This window comes from Fringilla coelebs, assembly GCF_963513975.1.
Source record: "Fringilla coelebs genome assembly, contig: SCAFFOLD_434, whole genome shotgun sequence".
Lineage (NCBI taxonomy): Eukaryota > Metazoa > Chordata > Aves > Passeriformes > Fringillidae > Fringilla > Fringilla coelebs.
In genome coordinates, this window is record NW_028167267.1 from 3,110 (window position 1) to 24,435 (window position 21,326).

The 21,326-nt window shown below is 43.7% G+C and overlaps 2 protein-coding genes across 2 annotated transcripts; both read left to right on the top strand.

The window, feature by feature from the left end:
* Positions 1-7,445: 7,445 nt before the first annotated feature.
* Positions 7,446-13,230, top strand: LOC311166073 (homeobox protein Hox-B6-like). The gene is made up of 2 exons (XM_084227551.1): positions 7,446-8,326; positions 12,771-13,230. Exons 1-2 carry the CDS (start codon positions 7,903-7,905, stop codon positions 13,028-13,030), a joined length of 684 nt encoding a protein of 227 aa, XP_084083677.1. The 5' UTR covers positions 7,446-7,902; the 3' UTR covers positions 13,031-13,230.
* A 3,467-nt stretch (positions 13,231-16,697) lies between these two features.
* LOC311166074 (homeobox protein Hox-B5-like) lies at positions 16,698-18,402 on the top strand (the record flags this gene model as incomplete). The annotated part of the gene is made up of 2 exons (XM_084227552.1): positions 16,698-17,287; positions 18,155-18,402. Exons 1-2 carry the CDS (start codon positions 16,753-16,755, stop codon positions 18,400-18,402), a joined length of 783 nt encoding a protein of 260 aa, XP_084083678.1. The 5' UTR covers positions 16,698-16,752.
* Between the last annotated feature and the right edge of the window lie 2,924 nt (positions 18,403-21,326).

The following is a 21,326-nucleotide window of genomic DNA, read 5'->3' on the forward strand; positions in this document are numbered from 1 at the left end:
AAAATAAGGGGAAAAAGAAGGAAAAAAAGGGGAAAAAAGGGGAAAAAAGGAAAAAAAAGGGGAAAAAAGGGGGGGGAAAGGGAGAAAAAGGAAAAAAAAGGGGAGAAAAAGGGGGGAAAAAGGAAATAAATGAAATAAAAGGGGAAAAAAAGGGGGAGGAAGGAAAAAAAAAGAAAAAGGGGAAAAGGGGAAAAAAGGGAAAAAAAAGGGGGGAAGGAAAAAAAAGGAAAAAATAAGGGAAAAAAAGGGGGGAAAGGGAAAAAAGGGGGAAAAAAGAAAAAAAGAAGGGGAAAAAAGGGGGAAAAGAAGAAAAAAAGAGGGGAAAAAGAAGGGAAAAAAAAGGGGAAAAAGAAGGGAAAAAAGGAAAAAAAGGGAAAAAGGAGGGAAAGAAATGAATTTCGAGGCGCTGGGCTGGTGGGGGAAAACTCAAAAAAAAGTTAAAAAAGGAAAGAAAAAAAGGGGAAAAAGGAAAAGAAAAGGAAAAAAAGAGGAAGACGGGAAAAAATGGGAAAAAAGGGGGAAAAAAGAGGGAAAAAAGGGAAAAAAGGAGAGAGAAAAGAGGGAAAAATGGGAAAAAAAGGGGAAAAAAGAGGGAAAAATGGGAAAAAAAGGGGAAAAAAGGGGAAAAAAGGGAATAAAAGGGGAAAAAAGGGGAAAAAAGGGGGAAAAGGAAAAAAAAAGGGGAAAAAAGGGAAAAAAAGGGAATAAAAATGGGGGAAAAGTGGGAAAAAAGCAGAAAAAGGAGGTAAAGAAATGAATTTCCTGCTCCAGGCAGGGACGGAAATATTCGGATCCCCCCCAGCCCCCTCCGAGCCCCCCTCCCGGCGGATTAATAATTAGCCGCGCTCCTTAATGAAGCAACGCCGCTAATTAGCTGGGAGCTCATCAGGCGGGTAATTAAAGTCAGGGAAATGAAATTTCCAGCGCTGGAAATGAACTTTCGGCCGGGTTTGAGTCGCGATAGAGGCGATATTTGAATTTTATTTGATTTTATTTTTGTTTTCCGAGGAGGTTTCGGGGGTTTTTGGGTTTGGATTTCCATGAACGAGGCGGGGTTTGAAATATTTTCGATTTTATGGCAGCAGGGAGGAAACCTCGAGGATTCGGCCCAAAAAAAATAAAATAAAAGAGGGGAAAAATCGGAAAAAAAAATTTAAAAATTTTAAAAAAATTAAAAAAAAACATTAAAAAAAATTTAAAAATCTGAAAGAACATTTTAAAAATATTAAAAGAACTTAAAAAAAAATTAAAAATAAAAAAATTAAAAAATTAAAAAATTTTAAAAATAAAAAAATTTAAAAAATAAATTAAAAAATTAATTTTAAATTTTTAAAAAAAATTTAAAAATAAAATAAAATAAAAAAGAATTTCATTTTTCTCCTTGGGAGCTTTCTCGCCCTCTGTTCTGCCCGCCTGCCCAAATATTTGGGTGTTGTTTTAATCCCTCCATCATCATCCTCCCCCTCTCCAAAAAACCAAAAAAAAACCGCCTGGAGAACTCGTCCGGGCCCGAAATCCTCATTTTTATCCTGATTTTCCTCCTTTTAATCTCGATTTTCCTCCTTTTTATCGCGATTTCCCCCTTTTAATCTCGATTTCCCCCCATTTTATCCCGATTTTCCTCATTTTTATCTCGATTTTCCCCTTTTAATCTCGATTTTCCTCATTTTTATCCCGATTTTCCTCCTTTTAATCTCGATTTCCCCCTTTTAATCTCAATTTTCCCCATTTTTATCTCGATTTTCCTCCTTTCTATCGCGATTTTGCCGCTCTTTATCGCGATTTCTGAGCGTTGGCTGCCGCCCGCTCTGCCGCGCCTCCTCTGCTCGGAATTTTGGGATTTTTTTTGGGAAAAAAAAAGGGAAAAATCTGGGTAAAATCAGCCCCCCGCCCGATTTATCGCTCCTCCTTCGCCTGAGGCAAAAATCAGATTAAAGCCGAGCCCCCTCCCCAAATTATTTCTCTTTTCTGCAGAGCTCGAACCCGAATTTGGGATTTTTTGGGGGAAAATGAGGCAAAAATCAGATTAAAGCTGAGCCCCCTCCTCTCTTTATTGCCCGAGCCTGGAATTTGGGGTTTTTGGGGGGAAATGAGGCAAAAATCAGATTAAAGTCGAGCCCCCTCCCCATTTTATTGCCCCTCCTGTGCAGACCTCGAGCCTGGAATTTTGGGAATTTTTTTTTTTGGAGGAAATGAGGCAAAAATCAGATTAAAGCCGAGCCCCCTCCCCATTTTATTTCTCTTTTCTGCAGAGCTCGAACCCGAATTTGGGATTTTTTGGGGGAAATGAGGCAAAAATCTGATTAAAGCTGAGCCCCCTCCCCAATTTATTGCCCTTTTCTGCAGAGCTCGAACCTGAATTTTGGGGTTTTTGGGGGGAAAAATGAGGCTAAAATCTGATTTAAGCCGAGCCCCCTCCCCAATTTATTGCCCCTTCTCTGCAGAGCTCGAGCCGGAATTTGGGATTTTTTGGAGGAAATGAGGCAAAAATCTGATTCAAGCCGAGCCCCCTCCCCATTTTATTGCTCCTTCTCTGCAGAGCTCGAACCCGAATTTTGGGGTTTTTGGGGGGAAATGAGGCAAAAATCTGATCAAAGCCGAGCCCCCTCCTCAATTTATTGCCCTTTTCTGCAGAGCTCGAGCCGGAATTTTTGGGATTTTTTTGGGGGGAAAATGAGGCCAAAATCTGATTAAAGCCGAGCCCCCTCCCCAATTTATTGCCCCTTCTCTGCAGACCTTGAGCCCGGAATTTTGGGAATTTTTTTGAGGCCAAAATCAGATTAAAGCCGAGCCCCCTCCCCATTTTATTGCCCCTCCTTTGCAGACCTCGAGCCTGGAATTTTGGGAATTTATTTTTGGAGGAAATGAGGCCAAAATCTGGCTAAAGATGATAAAGCTGAGCCCCCTCCCCAATTTATTGCTTTATTGCCCCTTCTCTGCAGACCTCGAGCCCAAATTTGGGATTTTTTGGAGGAAACGAGACCAAAATCTGATTCAAGCCGAGCCCCCTCCCCATTTTATTGCCCCTCCTGTGCAGCCCTCACGCCTGGAAATTTGTTTTTTGTGTTTATTTAAAAAAGACAACGCCAAAAATCTGATTAAAGCTGAGCCCCCTCCCCATTTTATTGCCCCTCCTGTGCAGAGCTCGAGCCTGGAATTCTGGAATTTCTTTTTTTTTTAAAGATGAAGCCAAAATCTGATTAAAGCTGAGCCCCCTCCCCATTTTATTGCCCCTTCTCTGCAGAGCTCGAGCCCAAAATTGGGATTTTTTGGAGGAAACGAGACCAAAATCTGATTTAAGCCGAGCCCCCTCCCCATTTTATTGCTTTATTGCTCCTTCTCTGCAGACCTCGAGCCCAAAATTGGAATTTTTTTGGAGGAAACGAGGCCAAAAATCCGATTAAAGCCTCGCTTATCAAAGCCCGGCTTAACTCCAGAGCCCCGCCTGAACCGGGAGCATCCAAAAAACCCCAAAATCATCCAAATCCTCCCCAAATCGCGACTCGAGGCCGTTCAAATTTAAAATTCCGCCTCTCCCAACCCTCGGACGGGGGATAAAACCCAGCCCTGAGCCGAGCTCAATTGCGGGAGATTTAGTGCGCCTTAATTTAAGCCTGGGCTCGGGTTTAAATGGAGCGGAGGTGGCGAATCGATTACCCTGACCCCGGCCGGCTGAAAACCTCGGCGGCCTCGGGGGTTCCGGGGGGGTTTTCCCACCTCGGGAGTCAAATTTGGGGATTTTTGGTGCCCCGAGTGAGTTCCGTTAAGGTGGAGAGAGAAAAGATATTTTTAATTTATTTTGTTTTATTTTATTTTATTTTATTTTATTTTATTTTATTTTATTTTTATTTTATTTTATTTTATTTTATTTTATTTTATTTTATTTTATTTTTATTTTATTTTATTTTATTTTATTTTTATTTTATTTTATTTTATTTTATTTTATTTTATTTTTATTTTATTTTATTTTATTTTTATTTTATTTTATTTTTATTTTTATTTTATTTTATTTTATTTTGTTTCATTTCATTTCATTTCATTTCATTTCATTTCATTTTATTTCATTTTATTTTATTTTATTTTATTTTATTTTATTTTATTTTAATTTAATTTAATTTAATTTAATTTAATTTAATTTAATTTTAAATTTAATCTCTCGACGTGTCAGCGATCAGCCAGCGGCTTCGATGAGCGCGATTTTATTTTATTTTAAAACAAAAAAAATTAAAAATAACCCCCCAAGATCCCCCTCCGACCGCGGAGCAGCGCTCTGATATTTTTTTATATTTTTCCCTATTTTTTTAATCCTTTCCCAAACTATTCCGAGCGGTTTTTTGGCAGAGAAGCGGCGGAAAAAAACCGATTTTTTTGGTAAATTTTATTTTTTCCGGCGGGTCGCTGCTCCCCACGAGCAGGACGTGCCTTTCCTCCGCCCGATCTGCGTGCGGATCGCGATAATCGGCGACTTCTGCAGAAATTGCGCAACTCCTCCAAACCTCTCCAGCCTCTTATCTGCACCTTTTTAAATTTATTTTTCATTTTTCCCACCCTTTTTTTCCCCTTTTTGTTCTCTATTCATCTTATTTTTAATTTTAATTTTTTCTGTTTTATATATATATATATATATATATATATATATATTTAATTTTAATTTTTTCTGTTATATATATTTAATTTTAATTTTAATTTTTTCTGTTATATATATATATATTTTTAATTTTATTTTTTTCTGTTATATATATATATATATATATATATATTTAATTTTATTTTTTTCTGCTATATATATATATTTTTAATTTTAATTCTGGCAACTTCGGGGCCGTTCCGCTCACAAAAGGGAAACTCTGCAAGGAGAAAAATCGGAGATATCGGCCCGGGAAGGAGGGAGGGAGGGAGGGAGGGAGGGAGGGAGGGGCGGCGGGTCCGAACCATTTCCTCCGCCTGGAATTTCCTCCCGTTCCGTTCCGAGCAGCGCGCAGCGCTCTCGGATCCCCAATTTTTCTTTTTCGGCCCCGGAATTTGAGATTTTTTGGGGAAAAATGTGGGTTTGAGTCGCGGGTTTCGAGGTGATCTCAAAAATCCGCTCGGTGGGCGCTGCTGATGCATTTTATTTTTATTTTTTTCCCTCTTTTTTTTCATTTTTTAAATTTTCCTTTCTTATCTTTTTATTCTATTTTCTTTTTTTTATTATTATTATTTTTGTTTGTTTTTTTGGCCGCTGCTGCCGCTGATTTTCCCCCCTTGAAAAACCCCAAAAATAAAAATAAAAAAGCTTCAACCCCACCTTGAGCCAGCTCGGGGCGGGATGTGCAGGTAGAGGAAATCCGGGTGAAGCAAAAATAAAATAAAATAAAATAAAATAAAATCAACAAAAATGAATTTAAAACCCGGGCGAAGCAAAAATAAAATAAAATATAAAATAAAATAAAATAAAATAAAATAAAATAAAATAAAATAAAATAAAATAAAATAAAATAAAATAAAATAAAATAAAATAAAATAAAATAGAATAGAATAAAATAAAATAAAATAAAAAATAAAAATAAAATAAAATAGAATAAAATAAAATAGAATAGAATAAAATAAAATAAAATAAAATAAAATAAATAAAATAAAATAGAATAGAATAAAATAAAATAAAATAAAATAAATAAAATAAAATAAAATAAAATAAAATAAAATAAAATAAAATAAAATAAAATAAATTTAAAACCCAGAGCAAAGCGGAGTTTTGGGAGGGACGGGGAGTTCCGCCCTCACCTTTCGCGGGGTTTAAAGGGACAAAATTCGGAATTTGGGGGCGAGGATCCCCGAACCCCTTCCCCCGCAGCCCGGCTGGATAAACTCGGCTTTTCCCCTCACGCTAAGCTCGGCTTTAGCCGGGTTTAGGCGCGGGTTTGGCACGAACAAAAAACGCGAGAGGGCGGAGGAGGGGGAGAGCGGCTCCGGCCGGAGCGGGGAGAGGAAATATTTCCATTTTTTTGCCATTTTTCCATCTCTATTTCCATTTTTTTGCCTTTTTCCATCTCTATTTCCATTTTTTTCCATTTTCCATTTTCCCTTTCCCGAGGAAATCGCGAGGACGCGGAGGAGGCGGGACGGGGGGGGGTGTGCAGTGTTAATTAACGCTAATTAGCGCAGCTCAATTTGTCCGGAGCGAACCCAACCTCGCCTTCCCCTCCCTCCCAAACTCGGCTCGGAACAACTTTTTTAAATTTCATTTTTTAATTTCATTTTCGCCGCCCTCAACTCCCGCTCGGAGTGAAACTTTGGCCACCGCCGCTAATTTATAATAATTCACTTTTTGTTGTTGTTGCCGTTTGTTGTTGTTTGTCTTTTTTCACCCGTTCCGCGCGCGGGTTTTGGGCGCAAATCTCAAGATTTTGGGGTGCAAATCAAAAGATTCGGGCGGAAATATCAAGATTTAGGGTGGAAATATCAAGATTTAGGGCGCAAATATCAAGATTTAGGGCGGAAATATCAAGATTTAGGGCGCAAATATCAAGATTTAGGGTGGAAATATCAAGATTTAGGGCGGAAATATCAAGATTTAGGGTGGAAATATCAAGATTTAGGGTGGAAATATCAAGATTTAGGGTGGAAATATCAAGATTTAGGGTGGAAATCTCAAGATTTAGGGTGGAAATATCAAGATTTAGGGTGGAAATATCAAGATTTAGGGTGGAAATATCAACATTTAGGGCGCAAATCTCAACATTTTGGGTGCAAATCTCAACATTTAGGGCGCAAATCTCAACATTTTGGGCGGAAATATCAAGATTTAGGGCGGAAATCTCAACATTTTGGGCGCAAATCTCAACATTTCGGCGCTCGCAGCGCGGACGGGCGCTCCGGGGGAGGGAGAGGAAGAGGGGAGGGCGATGAGGAGGAGGAGGAGGAGGAGGAGGAGGAGGAGGAGGAGGAGGAGGGGGACGCGCGTTTATTTTCTCGAGCTCGCGGCGCGGCTCCTTTCGGCCGATATTTTCTGTTTGGTTAAGGGGGTGATTTTCTCCGCTGGCAAAAAGGGAGGGAAAAAGGGGGGGCTGGGTTTGTTCTCGGGGGGTCCCCGGTGCAATCTCGGCTCCTCATGGGCGCTGTTTTGCGAGCTGGGGCGGCTGCGATTGGTCAGGCGGCGATCAGATGGTTGTATTTCCTTCTGTCCCTGGCTGGCACCGCGCCATCTCCCTCCAGCTAAAATCTCCGATATCAGCGCTAATCGCCCGAGCGCTCGGACTATAAAACACAACAAATCATAAAAAAGACCGGGCGGAAGAAGAGAGAGAGAGAGAGAGAGAGAGGGAGAGGGGGGGAAAGGAAAAAAAAAAAAAAAAAAAAAGAAGGGGGAGGAGGAGGAGGACGGCACGCGCGCGCACGCGGAGGAGAGGAGAAGGCGAAACAGAAAAGGGGAAAAAGAGGAAAAAAAAGGAGAAAAGAGGAAAAAAAAGAGGAAAAAAGAGGAAAAAAGAGGAATAAAAAGAGGAAAAAAGAGGAAAAAAAAGGAAAAAAAGAGGAAAAAAGAGGAAAAAAGAAAAAAAAGAGGAAAAAAGAAAAAAAGAGGAGAAAAGAGGAATAAAAAGAGGAGAAAAAGAGGAAAAAAGGAGAAAAAAGAGGAGAAAAGAGGAATAAAAAGAGGAGAAAAAGAGGAAAAAAGAGGAAAAAAGAGGAAAAAAGAGGAAAAAAAGGAGAAAAAAAGGAGGAAAAGAAAAAGGAGAAAAAAAGGAGAAAAAAAGGAGGAGAAAAAAAAGAGGAAAAACAAAAAAAGGAGGAAAAAAAAGAGGAAAAAAAGAGGAGAAAAAAAAAGAGGAGAAAAAAAAAAAAAAGGAGGAAAAAAAGAAAAAAAGGAGGAAAAAAAAGCCAAAAAAAGGGGGAATCTCTCTCTCCCTCTCCCTGTCCTTTCCGATGAGTTCTTATTTCGTCAACTCGACCTTCCCGGTGAGCCTGGCGCCGGGGCAGGAGCCCTTCCTGGGCCAGATCCCGCTCTACCCCTCGGGCTACGCCGACCCTTTGCGCCACTACCCCGGCGCCTACGGATCCGCGGGCGCGCAGGACAAGAGCTACTCCTCCTCCTCCTCCTCCTCCTCCTCCTCCTCCTCTTACTACCAGCAGAGCGGAGCGGCGTTCGGCGGCCGCGGCTCCGCCTGCGATTTCGGCGCCGGCGGCTTTTTTAGGGACAAGGAGGCTCCGTGCGTCCCCCCCGGGCTGGACGAGGCGGCCGCGTTCGGCTCGGGGGCGCGCAAGGCGGAGTGCGCGCACGGCGACAGCGAGGAGCAGAAGTGCTCGGCGCCCGTCTACCCCTGGATGCAGCGGATGAACTCTTGCAACAGTGAGTTTTGGGGGTTTTTTTTTTTTTTTGGGAGGAATTGAAAGCGCGGCGATCTCCTCCTCTCGCATCCTCCTCCTCCTCTTTCTCCTTTCCCTTCCCCCTTTTCTTATTTGTTGCCGTCAGGGAGAGGGAGAGAGCGAGGAAGGTTTGGAGGGAGGTTTGGAGCGAGGTTTGGAGGGAGGAAGGTTTGGAGGGAGGTTTGGAGCGAGGTTTGGAGGGAGGAAGGTTTGGAGGAAGGTTCGGAGCGAGGTTTGGAGGAAGGTTTGGAGGAAGATTTGCAGCCCAAACTTCCAGCGGGGGAACTCACTTTGAGCGCGCACCAAAACTTTCCCTCCCCTCTCCGCTCGCCTCAACCCCCAAACTGAATTTCTGAATTAATTCCCCCCTCATCCCTCCCCTTGTTGATTTTTTTCCCGTTGTTTTTGTCCCTTTTTTCTAATTTTTTTTGCCACATTCCTGCCCGCGCCTCACTCGGCTCCAGCGATTTGTCTCTGTCCCTGCCCCACACGCGCGGGGCGAAATCTTTGCCCAAATCAGCTCTGGGTGACTTTACACGCACCCAGCCCCTCGCAGCTCCCTCTCTGAGCCAGAATTAAATTATTTAAAAACTGTTTAAACACCCGAAGGCGGACCCGGTTGCATTTTTAATGAAAATCTACCCGGGGAGGATTTTCCTGGTTTTTTCTCCCCCCTCTCCCCGCTGATAGATGACTTCTTTAAGTGCCGTTTCCTCAATCAGAACTACAATAATAATTAAAAAAAAAATAATAAAAAATCAGATAAGTGCGTGCGAGGTGGAGAGGGGTGGAAAAGAAACCCGACAGGATCCTCTCCGCCCTCCCCGCCCGTGTTGAGACGCATTTGTTGCCTTTTAAATTCCAAATTGATGCCCATTAGCGCCGGGCCTGGGCAGTGCCGCGTCCTCTTTAATGCGGACTTGGGGCAGATCGATTCACTTCATTATCGCTTAAATGCCGCCATCTATTACGGCCCTGCCGCCGGGGCGGAGGGAGGGAGGGAGAGGAGGGAGGGAGAGGAGGGAGAGGAAGGGGGGAGCGAGGCCGGAGAACACCTTGCGATCCCTCATGCCGGGATCAGATGGATCTGGCCTTGTCTCCCTGCCCTGAGCCCGGCTTGAACCCCCCCTGTTTGTCCGACCCGCTCCGAGTTCTTCTCCCCATCCCAAAAATCAAACTCGCCCCTTCCCCCTTCCCCCCTCCCCCATTTCCCCCTTATTTCCCCTCATTTCTTTCTATATTCCCCTATTTCCTTCTATTTCCCCTCACTTCCTTCTATGTCCCCTTGTTTCCCCCCATTTCCCCCTAATTTGCCCGAATTTCCCCCTATTTCCCCCTAACCCCTCCTATTTCCCCTCTTTCCCCCCTATTTTCTTATATTTTCTTCTATTTCCCCCTATTTCCCCCCAATCCCTCCTATTTCCCCTCTTTCCCCCCTATTTTCTTATATTTCCCCCTATTTCCCCCCATTCGCCTCTCTTTTCTTCCATTTCCCCTTTTTTCCCCCTAATTCCCTTTAATTTTCCCCCATTTCCCTTTAATTCCCCTATTTCCCTTTAATTCTCCCCATTTCCCTTTAATTCCCCCCATTTCCCCCTATTTCCCCCTACATTTCCCCTATTTCCTTCTATTTCCCCCCATTTTCCCCAGTTTTCTTCTATTTCCCCCTATTTCCCCATCTTCTTCTATTTTAAAAAATATTTTCCCCCCTATTTTCTTCTATTTCCCCCCATTTTCTTCTATTTCCCCCCTATTTTCTTCTATTTCCCCCCTTATTCCCCCTGATTTTCTTCTATTTTTTAACATTTTACCCTATTTTCTTCTAATTTTTAACATCTTCTCCTCTTTTTCCCCTGTTTCCTTCTATTCCCCCATATTTTTCTCCTATTTTTTAACATTTTCCCCTATTTTCTTCCAATTCCCCCTATTTTCTCCTATTATGTAACATTTCCCCCTATTTCCTTCCAATTCCCCTTATTCTCTTCTAATTTTTAACATTTTATCCTATTTCCCCCCATTTCCTTCCATTTCCCCCTATTTTCTCTTATTATTTAACATTTCCCCCTATTTCCCCCCTATTTTTCCCTATTTCCTTCCATTTCCCCATATTTTCTTCCATTATTTAACATTTCCCCCCATTTTCCCTATTTCCCCCTGTTTCCCCCCTATATTTCCCCATTTCCTTCAACTTCCCCATATTTTCCCCTACTACTTAACATTTCCCCCTATTCCCCCTATTTCCCCTATTTCCTTCTATTTCCCCCTATATTTCCCCATTTCCTTCTATTTCCCCCCTAATTTTCCCCTATTTCCCTCCAATTTCCCCTATTCTCTTCTAATTTTTAACATTTCCCCCTATTTTCCCCCATTTCCTTCTATTCCCCCATATTTTTCTCTATTATTTAACATTTCCCCCCTATAGTTCCCTATTTCCTTCTATTTCCCCCTATTTTCCCCATTTCCATCAATTCCCCCCTATTTTCTCCTATTATGTAACATTTCCCCCTATTTCCTTCCAATTCCCCCTATTCTCTTCTAATTTTTAATATTTCCCCCCTATTTTCCCCCATTTCCTTCTATCCCCCCTATTTTCCCCTTCTATTTAACATCCCCCCTATTCCCCCCATTTTTCCCCATTTAATTCAAATTATTTCAACATTTCCCCCCTATTTCTCCCCCATTTTTCCCTATTTCCCCCATTTCCTTCCATCTGCCCCTATTTTCCCTTTCTCTTTAACATTTCCCCCTATTTCCCTCTATTTTTCCCAATTTCCCCCTATTTTTCCCAATTTCCCCCTATTCCCCCCTATTTTTCCCCATTTCCTTCCATTCCCCTCTATTTTCTCTTATTATTTAACCCTTTCCCCCTATTTCCCCCCTATTTGTCCCCATTTCCTTCAATTCCCCCCTATTTCACCCTATTTTTCCCTATTTCCCCCTATTTTCCCCATTTCCTCCTATCCCCCCTATTTCCCCCCATTATTTAACCCTTTCCCCCTATTCCCCCCTCATTTTTCCCCATTTAATTCAAATTATTTCAACATTTCCCCCTATTTCCCCTATTTCCCCCTATTTTTCCCTATTTCCCCCTATTTCCCCTTATTATGTAACCCTTTCCCCCTATTTCCCCCCTATTTTCCCCATTTCCTTCCATTCCCCCTATTTTCCTCTATTATTTAACATTTCCCCCTATTTCCCCCTATTTCCCCCTACTTCCCCCTATTATTTAACCCTTTCCCCCTATTCCCCCCTATTTTCCCCCATTTCCTTCCATCCCCCCTATTTTCCTCTATTATTTAACATTTCCCCCTATATTTCCCTATTTCCTTCTATTTCCCCCCATTTTCCCCCATTTCCTTCCATCCCCCTATTTTCCCCTATTATTTAACATTTTTCCCCATTTAATTCAAATTATTTCAACATTTCCCCCTATTTCCCCCTATTTCCCCCTATTATTTAACCCTTTCCTCCTATTCCCCCCTCATTTTTCCCTATTTAATTCAAATTATTTTCCATTTCCCCATTTCCCCCTATCCCCCCTATTTCCCCCTATTATTTAACCCTTTCCCCCTATTTCCCCCTATTTTTCCCCATTTCCCCTTATTATTTAACCCTTTCCCCGCTATTCCCCCCTCATCTTCCCCATTTAATTCAAATTATTTTCAATTTCCCCCCTATTTTCCCCATTCCTTCCATCCCCCTATTTCCCCTATTATTTAACCCTTTCCCCGCTATTCCCCCCTCATTTCCCCCATTTAATTCAAATTATTTCAACATTTCCCCCTATTTTCCCCATTTCCTTCTACCCCCCTATTTCCCCCAATTATTTAACCCTTTCTCCCTATTCCCCCCTCATTTCCCCCATTTAATTCAAATTATTTCAACATTTCCCCCCTATTTTCCCCATTTCCTTCCATCCCCCTATTTCCCCCAATTATTTAACCCTTTCCTCCTATTCCCCCTCATTTTCCCCATTTAATTCAGATTATTTTCAATTTCCCCCCTATTTTTCCCCATTTCCTTCCATCCCCCTATTTTCCCCTTCTATTTAACATTCCCCCCTCATTTTTCCCCATTTAATTCAAATTATTTTCCATTTTCCCCTATTTTCCCCATTTCCTTCCATCCCCCTATTTCCCCCTATTATTTAACCCTTTCCCCCTATTTCCCCCTATTCCCCCCTATTTCCCCCTATTATTTAACCCTTTCCCCCTATTCCCCCCTCATTTTCCCCATTTAATTCAAATTATTTTCCATTTCCCCCTATTTCCCCCAATTATTTAACCCTTTCCTCGCTATTCCCCCCTCATTTTCCCCCATTTAATTCAAATTATTTTCCATTCCCCCCCCACCCCGCTGATTTCCCTCCCCCATTCTCAATTTTCCCACTGATTTTTTTTTTCCCTTTTTTCCCCTCTCCACCCCAGCCTCGTCCTTCGGTCCTTCCGGCCGCCGGGGCAGACAGACGTACACCCGCTACCAGACGCTGGAGCTGGAGAAGGAATTCCACTTCAACCGCTACCTGACGAGGAGGAGGAGGATCGAGATCGCGCACTCGCTCTGCCTCAGCGAGCGCCAGATCAAGATCTGGTTCCAGAACCGCCGCATGAAGTGGAAAAAGGAGAACAAACTGCTCGGCTCCTCGCAGCTCAGCGCCGAGGAGGAGGAGGAGAAGGCGGCCGAGTGATGCCGGAAAATTTAAAAAAAAAATTATAAATATTGCTCCCTAAAAAACCGCAAAAAACTCCCTAAAAAAGCCCTAAAAAACCCTAAAAACCGACAAAAAACCGACAAAAACCCCTCAAAAAACCGACAAAAAACTCTCCCCAAAACCTCAAAAAACCCCAAAAACCCTCAAAATAACCTCCAGAAAAACCTCCCAAAAAATCCCAAAACCCCCCAAAAAAACCGACAAAAAACTCCCCCAAAAACCTCAATAAAACCCCAAAAGCCCTCAAAAAAACCCCAGAAAAAACCCCCAAAAAACCCTAAAAAAACGCAAAAAAACCCCCCCAAAACCCAAAAAACCTCAAAAATCCCCCAAAAACCCGACAAAACCCCCCCAAAAAACCCAAAAGAAACCCCAAAAAACCGCCAAAAAACCCCCAAAAAACCTCCCAAAAAACCCCAAAAAGTCCATTAAAAACCCCCCAAAAAACCCCAAAAAAACCGACAAAAACCCCCCCAAAAAACCCCTAAAAAACCGACAAAAAACCCCCAAAAAACTCAAAAAAACCTCTAAAAAACCGACAAAAAAACCCCAAAAAACCCCAAAAAACCTCAAATAAACCCCAAATCCCCCCAAAAAACCGACAAAACCGACAAAACTTATTAAAAAATGACAGGAGAAAAGGATAAAAAATGGGGATTGAGGGATTGGAATTGGGGGAAGGAAGGAGTGAGAGGGAATTTTCACTCCTGGCCCCCAAATTCCCGCTGGATTCGTCCGGGAGCGACCAAAAAACGCAAAAAAATTAAAAATAATTAAAATAATCCGGATTTTAGCGGCATTTTGAGGGTTTTTTTAACCTTTCCCTCCCTCTCCACCTCCCCCCTTTAAACGCGAATTAATTAAAATAATTAAAAAACGAAGAGATGGAGAGAGAGAAGGAGGAAAAGAGGAAAAAAAGGGGGGGAAATTATTAAAAAAAAATTAAAAAATTAAAAAAAAAAAGGATTCCTAGGCGTGTTCCCACCCTCGTGTCACTGTTGGTAACTGCTAACTCTTGTATTTCATGGAAGTGCTGCAATATTTGTCATTTTCGGGTGCTTTTCGTCCTCATTTTGTCCAAAATGTTTCATGCACGGTCGACTTTTTTAAAATTTTCTTTAATTTTCTTTAATTTTTAATTTTATTTTTAATTATTTTTTAACCTCTTTCGAGAAATGAATCAAACCCTGAAGTTTTTCGTAATTCGTTTCGGGGGCTGTTTATTTTTTTTTTTTGTTCTGATGGGGTTTTTGCTTTTTATTTTACTTTTTATTTTGCTTTTTTTTTAAATTTTTAATTTTAATTTTAATTTTAATTTTAATTTTAATTTTAATTTTAATTTTAATTTTAATCAGGAAAAAAAATTATCTACTGACGGAACGAGTACTACCTACAAGGCTGCAAAAAAAAAAAAAAAAAAAAAAAAGGGAAAAAATGTAAAAAAAAAAAAAAATTAGAAAAATAGAAGAGCAAGGACAGAAAGTTCTATTTTATTAATTTTTTGTACGTGTCGTGTTTGGAGTTTGTCTTAGTGGAATTCTCTAATAAAAGCCAATAAAAGGCTCCGATCTCACCCTCACCGCCCTCCCCTGTCGTTCTTGGCGCTGTTTTGAGGAAAATTTCCCTTTTTCCGGGGGGGTAAAAATGAGATTTTTCGCCTCCCCCTGGGTGTTGATATTCCCTGGGCTGGTGGGACTGGCAGAGCTGAGAAAAATCTGATTTTCCCCCTTTTTTTTCCCCCTAAACCCACCAGGAGCTGACATTTCTGCTCTCTCTCTGTTTTTCTCTCTTTTTTTCCTTTTTTTTGTTGTTGTTGTTGCCGTCCCAGCTCCGCCATAAATCAAGAAAAACAGGCAAAAAAAAAAATAAAAATAAAAATAAAAATAAAAATAAAAATTCCGCTCTGGTTTTTCCACCGCCTCGCGTTTGCCAACATCCGCTCCCCTCACCCCCAAATCGCGGCAGAAAAAACCAAAATAATTTTAAAAATTCATTAAAAAATTCAATTTTTTCAAGGAATTCACGCCGGAAAAAAATCCCTCAGCGCGCGTTTGAACTGGAAAGAGGAAAAAAAGTGGGAAAAATCGGAATTTTTCCCCTCGGAAAAGGCGGATTTGGATTTTCTCTGCCGGGGAAGGTTTGGCGCTCCTCAGCGAGGGATTTTCCTGCGAAAACTCCGATTTTTCCCCGGTTTTGGGGAGGAAGATTGAGAGGAGAGGATTTTAATTTATTTATTTATTTATATTTTTAACGCCAGCCGCTTTTGGAAAATCAATTGGAGGCAGAAGTTCGGCAGCTGCGGGACGTTTACTGTTATTTTTATTGCCCCCCTAATTATTGTAATTAGATGTCACTTTCAATATGGCGCGGCATTCCCGACGAGTTGCAGGCGAGCGCGAGAAATTCCTAAAGTGCCTCAAAAGGACGAGAAAGAGGGGCTAAAAAATCCAAAAAAATAAAAAAAAACAAGGAAAAACAAGGAAAAAAAAAGGAAAAAAAAGGAAAAAAAAAAGGAAAAAAAAAGAAAAAAAAATGAAAAAAAAGGAAAAAAAAGGAAAAAAAAAGGAAAAAAAAAAGGAAAAAAAAAGGAAAAAAAAAGGAAAAAAATTTAAAAATAAAGAAGGAGAAAGGCGGAGAAAATGAAGCAGAGAGGAGAGAAGAAGGAGAGGAAAAGGAGGAAAGTTTTGCCTAAAAATTCCGATGTTCTCCCCAATTTCCGAGCGCTTTTTTTGCCGACGGGAAGGAAAAACCGCGCGGCTCAAGGCTCAGAGAGGACCTGGAAACGCTCAGGAGCGGGAACATCCTAAAAATCAGCCTGGCCGACCGTCCCCGAGAGGATTTCGCCTTTTTTTCCTTCCTCCCACCCGTTTTTTCCATCCCCAGGTTTTGTTTTTTCTCTCCCCCGCTCCAGAATCGAGGCGCGAGCCCGAAGGAACCTCGACTTTTCCACCCCAAAAATCAGCTCCTCGTCCCCCCTCCCCAACTCCGGACACCCTTCCAAAAACCTCCCAGCCGCCCAAAACCTCATCCCAAACTTCTGCAGCGCTTTCCCGACGCCGAGACTTTTCCAGAAACACCCCCAAACCCGGGGTGGGGGATGGGATGGGATGGGGGGCGCCGCGCCCTCTCCTCACTCCCCTCTCTATTTTTTTTGGTGCTATTTTTCTCCTTTTGAAAAACGCGAATCGGAGCATAACCTCAGCGTGGATTGTTGATTTTTTTGAAATTTTTTTGGGATTATTTTGAATTATTTTTAAATTTTTTTTGGAATTTTTTGTTTTGAGGAGGGGGGTGGCGGCAGAGGGTGCAGTGACGCGGCGCGGCCGGCAGGTGGCGCGCTCCGCCCGGGCGGGCGGCGATGGCGGCGGCGAATTCGGGGGCGATTTCGGGGCCTTCAAAAAAAATGAAAAAAAAAGCAAAAAAAAAAAAAAAAAGCGGCTCCGCGCTCGTCATTATTTGTAACCACGGAGCATGAATTACCTCTTGAGGTCATCAGCGAGAATTTACGACTGGTCAACAAAAGCACGTGACGCCCAAACGCGCCCCCCACCCTCCCCCCCGCCCCCCCATATTTGGCCGCGTACATAGCAAAAACGAAGTACAGTGCATCGCTATAATTCATTAATACATCATAAATCGTCAAGCGCGGGGGTTATAACGACCGCCAGCCACAAATCAAGCCCTCCAAAATAACCCAAATGAGCTCTTACTTTGTAAACTCGTTCTCAGGGCGCTACCCAAATGGCCCCGACTATCAGTTACTAAATTATGGGGCCGGCAGTTCCGTGAACGGTTCTTACAGAGATCCAAGCACCATGCATTCCAGCTCTTATGGCTACAACTACAATGGGATGGACCTTAGCATCAACCGCTCGGCCTCCTCCGGCCACTTTGGGGAGAGCTCCCGCGGTTTCCCTCCTCCAGCTCAGGAGAGCAGGTTTAGACAGGCGTCCAGCTGCTCCTTATCTTCTCCCGACTCCCTGCCCTGCTCCAACAGCGAGAGCCGCGGAGGCAAACCCGCCCCGTCCCCCTCCGAGCCGGCTCCCTCCGCCGCCGACACAAATTTCACAGAATTAGACGAGAGCGGCGCGTCCTCGGCGGCCGACGAGGGCACTCCAATAAGCGGCAGCATCCCCCGAGCGCAGGCAGAGCCCATCGCGACCTCCACGGCAGCGACAGAAGGGCAGGCACCTCAGATATTCCCTTGGATGAGGAAACTTCACATTAGCCATGGTACAGCTCCTTCTGTTTCGTGGTTTTGTTTTGTTTTTCCCTCCTCCCCCCGTCCTTGTGGTTGTTTATTTTCCGCCGCGCACCCCACCCCGCTTCCACCTCGCTGTTTTTCTCCGCTGTTTCTTTCTCTTTTTTTTCCTTATTTTCCTCCATCTCTCTCTCTTTTTTTTGTTGTTTTTTTTGGTGGTTTTTCCCTCTCTCTCCTTCCCTTTATTCCGCCCAGGCGCTTTGATCAGAGCTATTTATTGCTTTTGTATTTCTGCCTCCAAAGCGGGGCCGGGGGGGCCGCGTGTGTCTCTCCGCGATTTCATTTTCCTTTCGCGCTTTTCTCCCCCGAGCTCTCGGTGGGAAAAAGCGATTTAAAAACCGAGAGGAGGGAGGGATTCCTCGGGGTGGGAAGAATTGAGGATGAAAGCGGCAGATGGGGCTCGCAGCCCCGATTTTCTGCGGACAGACCCCCCCAAAGCCTCCGGGAGACCCCCGGGAGGGCAGAGCCGCCCCCTCCCACCCTCCCCGGCTCAATTCTGGTTTTTCTGGCGGAGAAAAGAGCGGCCCCGAGCTCGGGAACAGCCAGGAGGGGAGAGGAAAAATCAAAATAAAAAGGGGAAGAGATTCCCCCCGAGCTGTTAAATTATGGATATCGAGGGGGGAAATCGGGGGCTGGGGGGGCTGAGGAAGAAAAAGGAAGGAAGGGGGGGAAGGGAGAAAAAGGAGACGGAGCGGGGGGGGTGATGTTATCTGGGGGGCGATTCGCGGCTCGGAAATCCCCAAAAAAACCCAAAAAACATAAAAATAAGCGCGAAAAAGAGGCTTAAAATGAAAATAAAAATGAGAAACGGAAAGGGCGCTGTTGTCCGTGTTACCCAGACATGACCGGACCCGACGGGAAGAGGGCGAGGACGGCGTACACCCGCTACCAGACGCTGGAGCTGGAGAAGGAATTCCACTTCAACAGATACCTGACCCGGCGGAGAAGGATCGAGATCGCTCACGCGCTCTGCCTCAGCGAGCGCCAGATCAAGATCTGGTTCCAGAACCGCCGCATGAAGTGGAAGAAGGACAACAAACTGAAAAGCATGAGCCTGGCCTCGGCCGGCAGCGCCTTCCAGCCCTGAGCCTCCCGCGAGGGGAAAAAATAAAAATAGATAAAAATTTAAAAATGAAAAAGGAGCGGGAGGTGAAGAGGAAAATGGAAAAAATGTCAAAAAATTTAAATACCCAAAGGCGCAGAGGATGCTCCGAGCGGAGGGTGGAATAAAGAGCGAGAGGTTTGGGACTCTCGGCGCTGATCGATCCCAAAAGCGGCTCCGGGATCCCCTCAGGACTGAGCTCTCCTCCCCGAGTTTGGGGGTTTTTTTTGTGGTTTTTTTTTTGTCGTTCGTTTAAAAACAACAGCCAAAAAAAAAATTAAATTTAATTTCCAGATGCTCCTGCTGCTCTCGTTGTCCTCAATGTGCGTGTCCGTGCTCTCTTGGTGCTTTCTGGAAAGCTGGCGTGTGTTCTGTGAGCCCTTTGAATGTGATAATTTATTTATGAATCCTCAACAGATTCTTGCTTGATTTCTCGGGATTTTAAAATTTTTTTAATTTTAATTTTTTTCCCCTCCTTTTCACCTTTTTTTCCCCCCGATTTTCCCGCTTTTGGGTGAGTTTTTCTCTGCCTAAGCGAAAATTTGGGGGTTCCTGCACTACAGTCGCAGAAAGAAAAAAGTGTTTGAAAAACCAAAATGTAAAAAAAAATAGAAAAAAGAAAAAAAAAAGAAAAAAAAATAAGAAAAAGCAGCTCTTGTATCTTTCTGTCTTAAAATTGTCCAGTCTGTGTTTTAGTCCAAACTCCAGGCCAGGATTTCTAATCCCGGCCTCATTCCCAGGCGTTCTCTTAGACGTGGGGTGAACTTCACTATTTAAAAAAAAAATTGATAATAACGCCGATAATTAATAACTCAAAAAAAAAAAAAAAAAAGGACAAAAAAAAGGGGAAAAAAATTTAAAAAATACAGAAAAAAAATGTAAAAAAAAGAAGCGGAGGGCGCTGGGATGTTTGTAAATATTGGGAATATTTCTGCCGTGAGTCATAGGCGGGTGGAGCGGGCAGAGCGAGTGTTCGGTGTCAAAATGGATCTGTCGTGTCTGGCGGCCGGGGATCCCTCGGCCCCGCAGCTTTTTTTTGTAATTGTTCGTAGCTTTACTCGAATAAACGTTTCCCCCCACTCGCCAAGGCTCCAGCTCGCCTTTGTACCCCCCGGATCCCCCCCGAAATCATAAAACTCGCCCGGAGCCCGGCGGTTCCTCAAACGCCCCGAAATCCACCAAAAAAACCCCAAAAATGCCCCAAATCTGCCCCAAAACCGAGCAGCGCCCCCAAACCCGCGAGGCCCCCCCAGAATTGGATTTTCCTCCCCTAAATCTCCTTTCCCCACCCACCCCGAGAGTTTCGGGGCCGCCAAAATTCCACCAAACCGCCCCAAAAATTCACATTTGGAATCCTCAGAGGTACCAAAGGCGCGTCCCCCCCTCCCACCCCGGGCCGCGCCGAGGTTTTGTTAGACCGGGATTATAAATCAGGCTAAAGCCGAGCTCAGCGCCGCCGCTCCGGGCGGGTTTTACCTCTTAGTCCCGGCTTTAACTCGGGTTTACCGCCGCCGCCGTCCCCGCAAATCCGGCAAATCCGGCCCTGGGCCGGCTCCAGCAAAGCCCGGTCTAAACTCGGCTCGAGCCGAGCTTAAGCGCGACCCCTCCGCCGCCTCCGCGGCCCCGCCGGGGCCGGGCTGGAGGAAAGTTGAGCTCGGAACTTACCAAACTTTAATCTCGGCCACACTTTGGGGACTTCTTAAGTGATTTTGAGAGGGATGCGGAGCGGACTGTCGGGTCCCAAACCGTTTGCTCGGTCATATATTATATTTTTTTTTCCCCTAATTATTATTTTTTTGTTAAAACCGATAGCCAAACCGTCTTTTTTTCCCTAAAAAAAAGTAAGGAATGACATTTCGATGTCAAATGGATCAAACGGTGCGGTGGGGGGGTGGTTTTATCTCCAAGTTAGATCGTAAAAATCGCCCGGAGCTCAGCCAGATACCCCTCACTGGCTCCCCGCGGTCACGTGAGGCCCATAAAAGTGAAGTTTTATGGTTTTTGGGGAGTTGACAAGGTACAAATATATTTCACATTCTCCAGAATGTTAAGTGACACTTTAACTGCCGCCCGCGCCTCGTCGGGGGGCAGCGCCGGGGCGAGCGCTTTTCCAGACGGGAGATTTGTAAAAAATCGCCGCCAATCGCGGGGGCCCGAGCGATTTTTGAGTCGCTCTCTCCTGCTCAGAGTAAGTCCTGGAATATTCTCTGATTTCAAGAATAAACCCCCCAAAAAAAAGAAAAACAAGAAAAAACAAAGCAAAAAAGCAAAAAACAGCCCCAAAAAAAGGGAATCGGTTCGGCGGTGCCGGCGGGGGAGGGTCGGGCTCGGCGAGGTTTAGGCGCGGTTTTAAGGAGGGTTTGGGATCGGTGGGGTGGGATGGTGGGGTGGGAGGGGTGGGAAATGGGGGGGAATCGGTGAAAATGGGGAAAATGAGTGATAAAGGGTGGATAAAGGGGTGAAAATGGGTGAAACATGGGTGAAAATCGGTGAAAATGGGGGAAATGAGTGATAAAGGGGTGGAGATGGGTGGAAAATGGGTGAAAATCGGTGAAAATGGGGGAAGATGAGTGATAAAGGGGTGAAAAATGGGTGAAGATGAATGATAAATGGGTGAAACTGGGGAAAAATGGGTGAAAATCGGTGAAAATGGGGGAAGAGGAGTGATAAAGGTTGGAAATGGGTGGAAATGGGGGAAAAATGGGGGAAACTGGGGGAAAAATGGGGGGAAATGAAAATGGTTGAAGATGAGTAATAAATGGGTGAAACTGGGGGGAAAATGGGGGGAAATGAGTGAAAATGGGGGAAGATGAGTGATAAAGGGGTGGAAATAGGTGAAAAATGGGTGAAAATCGGTGAAAATGGGGGAAGATGAGTGATAAATGGGTGAAAAATGGGTGAAGATGATG